At 44.3% G+C, this 12,840-nt stretch overlaps 1 protein-coding gene across 1 annotated transcript in view; it reads left to right on the forward strand.

The window, feature by feature from the left end:
• The window catches only part of LOC115135302 (sorbin and SH3 domain-containing protein 1-like), a 73,672-nt gene that overhangs the window by 49,948 nt on the left and 10,884 nt on the right, over nucleotides 1–12,840 (forward strand). Inside the window, 3 exon segments of the mRNA XM_029669843.2 lie at nucleotides 1,866–1,915; nucleotides 5,882–6,057; nucleotides 8,439–9,905. Of these exon segments, the coding sequence (XP_029525703.2) occupies nucleotides 1,866–1,915; nucleotides 5,882–6,057; nucleotides 8,439–9,905 (1,693 nt within the window).

The following is a 12,840-nucleotide window of genomic DNA, read 5'->3' on the forward strand; positions in this document are numbered from 1 at the left end:
AGACTTACTTTCACATATAATTATAGATCTGTAACTCACATTTCTATGTGAATTTGGTCAGGTTGCCCAAAAAGTTACATATTGCACTTTAATGTTTCACTATTTACATTTTTCTGAAATTCACTGAGGAGGATGGTCTTCCCCTTGCTCCTCTGAGGAGCCTCCACTGGTATCTATACATCTAACGTACATTGCTGAGAATCCCCAGGCTTGTAAATCTCTTGTAAATAATCAGAATGAGATCTACTTCTTTTATTTCAGATAAGCCTCTCACCTATATTTCCTGTTTATTTTCCACCAGAGCAGCGTAGTGTCAGCTCAATTAACCACAAGTAGCACGAGAAACCATTCATTTCATCCCATGTTGAGAGGGACTTGGAGTTCAGTCAGCAGACCTGGGTTCAATTTGAGCGCTTACTTTAGCCTTTTTGGTGTGCCAGATGGGTGTGGTTTGCAATTTTGCAACTATTCTATTGGCTCCATTGTGCCAGGCAAGCTCAATCAAGTCAAGCTAAAGTATTTGAAATGATTATCAATAGTGTTTGAACCCAATTCTGTCAGACAGAGAGGGATATAAGGACAGGAAAGTGAGAAGACAGACAATTCTGTCAGACAGAGAGGGATATAAGGACAGGAAAGTGAGAAGACAGATAATTCTGTGGCAGTGGCATGTTCTCGAAGAGGGGGTGAAGTGCCCGTGGAACATTTGGCTTTATAAATAGATTTGTCTATAGACCTTCCAGGCTGAATGCTGGTCTTATAAAGATAGGCATTCATTTTGAAAGGTTATTAATGATCCTCCTCCCCTGGCAACCAGAGGGAATGAATGTTGTGGGAAATAAGCCTGTGCCGTATGCTACTGGTCCGGTCGTCTGTTTGAGATGGGGCGGGTGTGAAGACGTGTGGTGTTACGAGAAGGACCGGGCTGGCGCTTGGGATTGTGCAATCTTATGTGCAAACAACACTCGTGCTTTTATTCATAGCCCGCATGTCACGTCTGTTGTTTTGACATTCTGTGACTTCGCATGGAGAAAAGCAACAGAAACAGTGGGCTAAAATTAGCGAGGCTCTAAACCATTCAAAATGCTAGCGGGTGCTACCCCGCCAGCGAATAGCTCTCCCTGTGTTTTGGGGTTAGTAACCTCCCCAGAATAACATCAAATAAGATAACGTGTGTTGTTAGCTCGCACGGCGGAGTCCTATAAACAAACTTATTCACTCACCCTTTTTCTTGTTTGTTTATGTGTGTGTGCTTGTGCTTATCCTATATGTCATTGTGTTAGTTTAACTTTATCTGTGTGTTATTGTAAATGTCTGACTCCGTTTCTAATTGCTTTGACTGTATTCAGGAATTGTTGTTATTTGCATTATACTGTGACAATATTTGTGTGTGTTTCTGTGTGTATGTGTGTGCACGTGTGCGCGCAAGTGTGTGTAATTTGGCCTGCTTGCACCACCAGCTGGTTAATTGTCCCCCGGTCTGGTCCAGTGGTAATGAGAGTGACTCAATACCAGACAAAAGAGAGGCCTCTCTGTGAGAGACACCAGCCTATTGGCTGAGCCTAGTGAGAGCCCCCTCCACGCATGGGCCCCCTCCCCTGACCGATGCACGCCCACCCCCCTGCACCCCTCCTCACTGCCGCTTGTTCTCCAACTTGCATGCCGGCCAAAACACACGCTTTGCTCCTCCGTGTCAAAGCTTAGTCCAGCAGAGCTAAGGATCGGCAGGCGTCGGAGACACTACAGACAGACACAGGAGAGGGAGAGAAGAGAACCTCACGACAGCTAATGCTCCTGCATCTGTTCTAGCTGGAAGAGACCTTCCTGTGGATTTATCAATGACTTCTTTGTTTGGTCTGTTGCAGAGTGCCCCCTCTTTCAGCCCTCTGGAAACACCCTCCGACCTACAGAAGTAGTAAGTCCATGCTTCTCTTACCTCTATGCTTCTGTCTTGTTGCTTATCCATTCCCAAACGTGTGTTTGTCTGTGTTTAGGGCACGTTTTTAGGAGGGCTGTCAGCGGGGATGTTTTTGTGTGTGCATTTGAACACCCTGTGAAGATGTCCCCTGAGTCTGCTTCCTTGAGAGAGAGAGAGAGAGAGAGAGAGAGAGAGAGAGAGAGAGAGAGAGAGACTTATTAACGAGGGTAAAAACTGCCAGTACAGTGTGTCCTCTGTCTGCTTTGGAGAGATTTTGGGGGTGGTGGGTGAGGGGTGAGGGGGGGGGGGGGCATGGTTACTATGTGGCGATTTATTTAAAGCTGAAAGCAAACAGCCCCTGAGTCAAACCTGGATGTCATTTGTGAGTGGAGAGAGACAGGGAACTGCGCTCTACTCCACCCCTACAGCTGCGTAACGTTACAGAAAACGTTATCCCCCCAGAGTGGGTGTGTGATGCGCCTGTATCGTATAACAAGAATAACTTTTATATGAAAGAGGGTGTTTGGTCATTAAGCAAACCAGCAGCGTTACGACTTGGATCACTTTGTTTTTGTCAGCAGAGATTTATGTGCGCTATTTTTGTTTCCGCAATAAAATGTAAGGAATTCTAGCCCTCGCCATGGTGACTTTCTTGAGGTCCATTGGCTGAAAGTTGTCCCTCCATTTCAACATGGAATTTTCCATCTCTCTCCAAACTTAAAGTGCATTCGGAAAGTATTCAGACCCCTTGACTTTTTCCACATTTTGTTATGTTACAGCCTTATTCTAAAATTGGTTAAATCTTTTTTTCTCCCTCATCAATCTACACACAATACCCCATAATGACAAAGTAAAAACAAGTTTTTGGAAATATCACATTTACATAAGTATTCAGACGCTTTACTCAGTACTTTGTTGAAGCACCTTTGGCAGCGATTACAGCCTTGAGTCTTCTTGGGTATGACACTACAAGCTTGGCACTCCTGTATTTGGGGTGTTTCTCCCATTCTCCTCTGCAGATCCTCGCAAGCTCTGTCAGGTTGGATGGGGTGTGTCACTGCACAGCTATTTTCAGGTCTCTCCAGAGATGTTCGATTGGGTTCAAGTCCAGGCTCTGGCTGGGCCACTCAAGGACATTCAGAGACTTGTCCCGAAGTCACTCCTGCGTTGTCTTGGTTGTGTGCTTAGGATTGTTGTCCTGTTGGAAGGTGAACCTTCACCCCAGAGGTCCTGAGCACACTGGAGCTCTGTCAGAGTGACCATCAGGTTCATGGTCACCTCCCTGACCAAGGTCCTTCTCCACTGGTTGCTCAGTTTGGCCGGGCAGCCAGCTCTAGGAAGAGTCTTGGTGGTTCCAAACTTCTTCCATTTAAGAGTGATGTAGGCCGCTGTGTTCTTGGGGACCTTCAATACTGCAGAAATGTTTTGGTACCTTTCCCCAGATCTGTGCCTCGACACAATCATGTCTCGGAACTCTACGGACAATTCCTTCGACCTCATGGCTTGGTTTTTGCTCTGACATGCACTGTCAACTGTGGGACCTTATAAAGACAGGTGTGTGCCTTTCCAAACCAAGTTGTAGAAACGTCTCAAGGACGATCAATGGAAACAGAATGCACCTGAGCTCAATTTCGAGTCTCATAGCAAGAACCTGTTTTCGCATTGTCATTATGGGGTAGATTGATGAGGAAAAACAATAATATTATGCATTTTAGAATAATGCACTGTCGTAAAAAAAAAAATGTGAGAAAAGTCTTAGGGGTCTGAATACTTTCCGAATGCACTGTATATTAGGATTCCACAGCATGATATTCCCTAACTCTTTTGAACAGTTTGTTGTCATCCTAAATCTTTGACGTCATTCATTGTCGTCAGCTCATTGGATATGAAGTAGCACAGCTTATTGATATTGCCATGCACTGTATTGCAATAAGTTAATTAACAGAGACGTCTGTTTGTACTTATTATATTATATTATATACTACACATTTTAACTCATGTCTACAGTCTAGATGGATTGCTTAAAGCATTGGTTCAGTCTAAAGCCTTTCTTTTTAAATAAATAAACATGTATTTGTAAGAGTCTAACAAGTATGTATAGTAACTGGTTGCATCAACTATCTGCCCCCAAGTTCTGAAAATTCCCATTTAAAATGAGCAAAAAATATTTGTTTCTGGTCAATAGCTAATCCTAAGTGCACATAACTTTGATGAACAAAAATAATAACAACTGTCAGAGCACTGGCTTCGTTGGCCCAAAACCGCTTTGATTTGCTAACGTTTAATAATGTTTGTGATGCGTTCAAAACAGTTTGCGCTATAAACCCTATCGATCGCCTGTTCGTGAAATGTGTTTAAAATAGCCCTAAACTGCTGAGATGAAGCCGGTACGTCCCACATGCTTCCCTCAAGCGGATACGAGACACGTGTTTAGAGCGTCGGAGTTTCCTGGGGGTTTCTTTGAAATTAGAGGCCTAGCCTATATTCAAGAACTTTCAAGTACACATTTACCCCATTGTTGTATATCCACATTGCTTACTGTATACAGACGTGGGTATGAACAACCGGACTCAAACAGATATTCTTAGCTTTGAGTGCGGTATAGGTCAGCGACGGACATGTGCACAAACAATATTCAGTCATTAGACTGCTCACGGTTGATTGCGATGCTATCAGCTGTAGGCTTATATTTCAAATATTGCCTTTTTTTCCCAAACAGGCTAAGCTCCTATCCATCTATTCTTAGCCTTGCAATTTTATCCGTCATCAGACAATCAAGCACTCTGAGCTCGATGCCTGCTGGTTAGATGTTATTGGGTCTTCAGTCGTATGCCAGGTGGGACGTTGGTTCCAAGGAGCGTTAGAGCCAATGTAGCCTGCTAAGGGGTATTTATTTGAGTACTTGCATGTACCCTATAAAGTAAAGTCTTTTTTTATTGAATGTGAAGGCAGTATCCCAAATGGTTGGTTCTTCTGAGAACTATGAAATAGGTTCTTATTAAGGGGGTTGAACAAACAAAGGAGGTATTTATAATCCAACATTTGGTTCTTCCTGTTAAACTGTAACCAGTCACCATGTCAGAGTGCCTGACTCATTTGGGGAAAACCTGTTACTCTCCTCACGCCTCACTTTACTTGAGCCCTCAAATGTGTGTCTATTGTGTCCCCAAATGTTTTTTTGTTTGTTGTTCATTTACAGCACAGGAAAGTAGAATATCCGGCAATGGGAATTAAAACTACTGTTGTGCTACCCTGTAAAGACACTGTCGGTGGAGCGATTCCTTATGCAGAAAAAAAAGTTGTTGTCAGGCTTTGTTTTATTTTTCCACGTGACTTACTACGTTACTGGAAAACCGTTGTCAGTTTAATGGCCTCCACTCGTACATGGCAGCACAAATAGAAAGGAAGGGAGGCATCAAGTTCTCTCCTCTCCTCAGAGCAATCCTGAGAAAAGTACAGGTGCATAGCAGAAGAGAGGCAGGAGCAACATGTGGTAACGTTCAGGCAATATTTTTTCCACAAAATCTCTCCAATTGGCCCCTGTGGAATGCTAAGATAAGGGTGGTGAGCACAAATAGTGAGTGTTTTACGTCAAGGTCCAAATTCCAAGCATTCTTATATGGATGCGTCTTTGTACTCTTCATGTTCCCATAATACAAGTAAACAAAAAGGCTGAATGGACAAGTAATCAACCACAGAATGTTCAAAATAAGTCGAACCATATTGCGACTCGCAGAATTGCGCAAATACAAATCCAATGCTTCTTTATCCTTTCATAAAAATGCATTTCATGCAACATTTTTAATTCAGTTAGACTGCACTTAATTGCCCATGCTCCCTTCTAGCTACAGTAGCTGGTTGTGTAAACATGTAGTCCTGTTCTAATCAGGCTTTCTGAGTAAAACTGCTTTTTTTTATAGGTTGAATCACTCTTTACTCCCTGTTTTTCTCACCCCTATCTAGCGCCGGGTGTAAGGGCGGACACAGCGAGGTGGAGAAGGAAGAAGGCTCGTCTGGCAGCGAGCCAGCGGCTCCAGAATGCGACCGCTATGTTTACAAGAGCATCCTGGAGGGCGGGGATATTCCCCTGCAAGGTCTGCGGGCCCTCAACAAGCGCCATGCCAGCACCTCCTCTAAAGGTAGGGTTCCACCACTCAACACATGCTGCCAGTAAATCGGGGTGAACTGAACTGGCTTCACAGTGTGACTCTGAAAGTTTTTTTTTTTTTTTTTACCACTCAGACAGAACCGAATGACTTATGGGGATGAGGAACCATAAAAGTGTCTGTCAGAGATACATGTGTTTCCTTTTAACTCTGAATGTCCTTGAGTGGCTCACGTATTCTTTTCACACCAGAGGCCAATCATCTTGCAGCATTTCTTTTTTTTACTCAGATGTTTATTTGATCTATTATTGATATCATGGATCTTTCACCAAACTGTCCATATCCGCTTGGAAATCCATTGAGAGTTAGGCTGTTGGAGGTTTTCTCGCGAAATCAATGAATGAAGGCTATTAGGCTAACCTTGGGTTCCCCCCCCCGTCTTCAGTTATTTGCCTCTGCAGGCCAGGCGGTCGTTGGAGAGGCTTAGGGGCAGGGCTCCGAAGTGTACTTAAGCCAGGGAGCAAAGGTCCAGGCGCCTGGGACGGATGGGGAGGAAAGGGGGAGATAAACAGGACTCTGGTTTTCACGGCTGGGCCAGACAGGGGTGAGATAAACAAGAAGGACGTAGCAGGGTGGTCAGGAATGAGGAAGTCAGCTGTCAGAGGGAGTTCAGAGGGTGGAATTCCTGCGCACATGACCAGGGGAGAGAAATGCGATGGGGAGAGGGAGAGGAAAGGAGGGAAGGGGACGAGGAAGGAAGGGGCACAACTAGGTGATGTTGCCCCAAGTCACCATCGCGCCAGTCCATTTGGAGTTTGTATCAGTTTTTTGCCAGATGCACAAATGTATTCTTTATATTCTTATTTGATGTGAGCCTTCTGCCCTTCTCAATTAATAAGAAATATTTGTTCTCAACAGAATGATTTTAGATGGCTAGTAGACCTACTGTATTGGGAAACAAAGTTACCAGATGACTTGACTGCAGTTCAAGTCCCTATCCTATAAAAGTCTTGCCTGAAGTCCCTTTTCCATCAAATTGTGGAAACTGCTGTAAAAGAGAATTCCGCCCAGAGTTATCTTGAGCAAACTTAGTTTACTGACTAGCACGCTTTCTCGTCATGGCTTGCCAGAGGAACGTCGCCTTGGACAATCAGTTACAGTACAACAGAGCAAGACAAAGTGCAGACAAAGAGACAAAGAAGCAACTCATTGCGTGGTTCTGCTTCGTGCTCTTTCAAACAATAATAGAACACTTTGTTTGTCACCGAACTTTGCTTCCTGCAGGCTGTTCTGGTGGCTAAGATTGTAACATCCCCTTATAATGTCATATTCATATGAATAACAGTAGCATTCAACTTATTCAGTGTGTGGAGCTCAAACAGGACACTGAGGATATTGCAGGTCTGCCATATATGACTGAGCCAAAATGACAGACTCATAAGAATAATGGCAGTTAGAATTTGGAATCTTTGTGGAGTTACTTTCACGACAGCTGGTGGCAGTTATGTGTCATCATTCCCTACTGTGATGTGTCATTCCTTACTGTGGTAGAACCAGCACATACAGTACTTGGCATTACTAGCACATCACTTACTTAGGTGAGAGTCAACCATAGCCTCCTCATCACAGCAGGTGTGTCTTGCTGAATATTATGCTGTAGGTAGTTGCTCACAGGGGTGTGAGCGACCTTGCCGTTCTTTACCGTTTTATTTGAGACTGTGGCCTGTGATTCCTCAATGCTGAGGCTTATTTCGTAGGTATTGTTTGTGTTAAGTAGTGCGTAGATAGGCAAGTAGCTTATAGAGTCATTTGTATTTCTTATGAACACGTACAGTATGAACGGTTTACTGGATCATTTTTTTTAAATACACGTTTTCAAAGCTCTCTGTTGTGAGGTTCAAGAGGCAACTATTAGAAAAGGAAGTCCAGTGTTTCACTCGAACAACAAGCTTACCAACATTACATCACATGGCATTTCATGCATGACGTACTTCCCTGCTCTTTGCCCTTTCTGTTGTGTCGTTTATTTTATGTTCGCTCCTTACGATTACTACCAACTTAATTATGAACGATTGTGATTGAATAACCATATCAGATCCAGTGAAAATACTACACACTTAATCAAAATCAACATTTTCACTGCTCCAACTAAAAACAAAGCATTTTACGTCATTTTACAGGTATCATTACTAATTGTATAACAGAGCCATTTGTGGCGTAACAGAGTCATTTGTACTATAGCAAAGTCATTTGTTACTTGACGTGAAATGAATCAAGTGTTTTTCTCCCTCCCATCAACTTCTGATGGAACCATTAGAAATGTGTTGACCCTGTATTTTTCTTCAGTGGGTGTGAATTTGTGACCATTGTAACCTAATACGCTGTTTATTTCTGTTGTTCTGCATGCTTGCCAGTGGATTATCAAGGTGGGAATGGCTATATCATTTCCCCCTGCTCTTCTGTAAATAGTCGATCAGTTCTTGCCAGTAATGCCCTAGGTTACCAGTGTAAGAATAAGAAGCCCTTATCTGCCGCCAAAGGCTGCATACCCCAAATCCTCCCCTCTAAGTTCAAACCTAAGCTGATGGCCCCTGGTGGTGACAGCCAGGACAGGAGGACTGTGCCTGCCAAGCACCCAAAGGCACACAGCTGTGAGGATATATACACAGGGAACACAGGAGCAGAGGCCCGGGAGAGCGGACTACACTCAAACACAGACTCAGACTCCAATGATCTCCCTCTTGACTCTGAGACTGGTTTTCAAAATGACAACCCTGAGACTAGAAGGAGCACAGCCGAGTTCTCCACCCTATACCGGAACATGCACAGCATCCAGAGGCCTTCCTACTCGGTGGGCTCCAGCCCCCACGGGAGTGTCCGTAGCCTGACCTCCCTGTTTGAAAAGGTGGGGATCAATGAAACTGATGGGGAGGGGGACGAGGCAGGGGGGAACATTCCCCGGCGGGACGCTGTGTTGTCAAGGGTGTCGGCGTTTGAACTGATCATCCAGCGCTCCAGCTCGACTCCCACACGCTCCTCCTCCATGCCAACGCTACCCACTTGCCCCACCCACAACCACGGCGCCGCCAACCTCTTCATGGTGTCTGCCGTCTCAGCTGAGTTGCTGCTGGTCACTGACCCTGGGCAGACAAAGGGCTGCCCTCTGGAGGACACGGAGGGCAAGGCAGCCCAAGACGAGGCCTCTCTATCAGGCAGCAAGATAGTGGAGGCGGTGGCATCCTCGGAGTACAGTGACACCCTGCGAGCCGAGTCTCTCTCTGGGACTGAGGTAGAGATAGAGCAGCACGGCTCCACAGAGAAAGTACCAAAAGAGAAACCCCCAGTGGTCACTTTCTCCAGAACCTCAAACAGTCCCCCAGCACCAGTCACTCCATATGCTCCCCCACACAACTACCACCTCCACAACCACCACCACCACCACCTTAAACCCAGCAGCAAGTGCAAAGGCTCCTGCCCAGCCTCTTATACCCGGTTCACCACCATCCGGCGGCATGAGAGGCAGCAGCAGGCCTCAGCCCAGCAGGACAAACTCTCCACTCAGGAGAAAATAAAGAACTCCTCCTCTCTCCCCGCGAACCTCTTGCTCATGAGCCCTGCACCATTCATGGTGAAGAGGTCTCTCCAGTCTCACCGGGCCAAAAATTATGTCTCAGCCACTAAGGTGATGGCAGGTCAAAGGTCACAGACCCATTCTAGTGAGCCCAGGCCCCTCATCCCACAGCGTCTCTCTTCCTTGGAGGTGCTGGAGAGGCTTGGCACTGGGGAGGGTGCGCTGACCGGCAGTGACAACAACCTGACTAATGGGGGAGGCATGGACGCCAATGGGAATCTTCTGCAGCCGCTGGCAGCTCATCGCAGAGGTGGCTATCTCCTCCCCCTTCCTACACACCCGTGCCGATCTCTATGGCCACTCATTTTGTTTATTCTCCAAACTTTTCTTCCTCACATTGTGTCTGTTTCTTTCACAACGTGATGCTACCACCTTCCATCTTTTTAGTCTCTGTGGTTCGTGACAAAGTGACAATGCAGCCTCTCCATTTCAGTTTTTGGTGTTTTGGTTTTGGTGGTTTTTCCATTTTCACTTTCTTGCCCGACAAAATTGTTTTCCCACCAACCCATCACAAAACACTTGAGTAACTTTGCATGACACCTTCATTTTGATTAAAATATATTGAATTTCATGTAAAATGCCATGCAATGTTGGTGTGGGCTATTGTTATGGCATTGCGTACTGTATACACCCTCAAGCAATGTGTTACCCTGAATTTTTTTTAAGGCTTTGTGGATTTTGGATTTGGTCAGCTTTGAGGTAAACAAATGTGCATCCTCCATTCATCTGTCATCCTCCATTCATCTGTCATCCTCCATTCATCTGTCATCCTCCATTCATCTGTCATCCTCCATTCATCTGTCATCCTCCATTCATCTGTCATCCTCCATTCATCTGTCATCCTCCATTCATCTGTCATCCTCCATTCACCTGTCATCCTCCATTCATCTGTCATCCTCCATTCATCTGTCATCCTCCATTCATCTGTCATCCTCCATTCATCTGTCATCCTCCATTCATCTATCATCCTCCATTCATCTGTCATCCTCCATTCATCTGTCATCCTCCATTCATCTGTCATCCTCCATTCTATCATTCTGACAGGACTGGTGTTTCAATTAGAGACTATATGCTTCACACATAGCTGGCATTGGCATTTCCTGTGTTTATTCTGTGTGATAAAACATGGATTTCTGTCACAGAGGTTGGGAGTCATAGGGGTTTACTATGATGCTTGCTTGGAGGCACTGTGCAATGTCTATTGGTAAAGGCTGGGTGGGAAGCAAGATGAGTAACGCTGTACAGTTAGTGGTGACTGGGATGAGGCACTAAACATGTCCGTGTGGAATTTAGATGACTCATTGGTGATGGGTGATATGTGTTCACATTGTACAACAACCATATCATAGTCACATTATTGTATCTCTCTCTCTCTCTCTCTCTCTCTGCCTTTTTTTTCCATCATCAACACCCTAAAGCTTAGTCATGGTGTGTTACTGTGTTTGTTGTTGTTTCGTGCATGTGGGAATATACACTGAGTGTACAAAACATGAAGAACACCTTCTTTATAGTGATTTGCACCCCCCCCTCTCGATGACTAACAGCTCATATTTCTCTAGCTCATCAACAATAACACATTTGAGCCCTCCTGATCCATCATGGAAGTTATAAGATCCACTCTCTTGATCCATGAACTGCTCTGCTGCTGACCTCCCCCATATACTGTAGATAGACATTCATGTGCTTCAATAAAATACTTTGTATAGTAGTTCACAATCACAATGACACACCGCAGCTACTATATATACTGTACCAGAATACAGACTGAGTGTACAAAACATTCAGAACACCCACAGTTGTGTCAAGTTGGCTGGATGTCCTTTGGGTGGTGGACCATTCTTGATAAACACGGGAAACTGATAAACACGAGAGAAAAAAACGGCAGCATTGCAGTTCTTGACACAAACCGGTGTGCCTGGCACCTACCACCATACCCTGTTCAAAGGCACTTACATCTTGTCCATTCACCCTCTGAATGGCACGCGTACACAATCTATGTCTCAATTGTCTCAAGGCTTAAAAATCCTTCTTTAACCGGTCTCCTCCACTTCATCTACACGGATTGAAGTGGATTTAACACGTGACATCAATAAGGCTTTCCCCTCAATTCACCTGGTCAGTATGTGCCATGGAAAGAGCAGGTATTCGTAATGTTTTTGTACATTTAGTGTATGTTTTTTTCACTATTTTTTTTTTGGGGGGGGGTGTATCTTTCCTTTATCATACTGAAAATTACACCTTTTCTTTGGAGCATGACTAGTTCTATTTGGTACAATGTTACAAGTCCCCTTGCTTTGTTAAACTATGCTTTATACATCTATTGGAATTGTGGTATTGCAATGCGTTAGGGTTATTTAAACATTTTAAATATATACACTACCGTTCAAAAAGTTTGGGGCCACTTAGAAATGTCCTTGTTTTTGAAAGGAAAGCACATTTTTGTTGTCCATTAAAATAACATTGAAATTGATCATAAAAACAGTGTAGATATTGTTAATGTTGTAAATTACTATTGTAGCTGGAAACGGCTGTTTTTTAATGGACTATCTACATAGGCGTACAGAGGCCCATTATCAGTAACCATCACTCCTGTGTTCCAATGGCACGTTGTGTTAGCTAATCCAACTTTATCATTTTAAAAGGCTATTTGATTATTAGAAAACCCTTTTGCAATTGTGTTAGCACAGCGGTTGTTCTGATTAAAGAAGCAAAAAACTGTCCTTCTTTAGACTAGTTGAGTATCTGGAGCATCAGCATTTGTGGGTTCGATTACAGGCTCAAAATGGCCAGAAACAAAGTACTTTCTTCTGAAACTTGTCAGCCTAATTAAGGCTATTCCATGCGAGAAATTGCCAAGAAACTGAAGATCTCGTACAACGCTTTGTACTACTCCCTTCACAGAACAGCACAAACTGTCTCTAACCAGAATAGAAAGAGGAGTGGGAGGCCCCTGTGCACAACTGAGCAAGAGGACAAGTACATTAGAGTGTCTAGTTTGAGAACAGACACCTCACAAGTCCTCAACTGGCAGCTTCATTAAATAGTACTTGCAAAACACCAGTCTCAATGTCAACAGTGAAGAGGTGACTCTGGGATCCTGGACTTCTAGGCATCTTAGACTGGCCAATAAAAAGAAAAGATTAAGAACTGGACAGAGGAACTCTGCCTAGAAGACCAGCATCCCG

Source organism: Oncorhynchus nerka, linkage group LG10 (genome assembly GCF_034236695.1).
Source record: "Oncorhynchus nerka isolate Pitt River linkage group LG10, Oner_Uvic_2.0, whole genome shotgun sequence".
In the NCBI taxonomy this organism is placed as follows: domain Eukaryota; kingdom Metazoa; phylum Chordata; class Actinopteri; order Salmoniformes; family Salmonidae; genus Oncorhynchus; species Oncorhynchus nerka.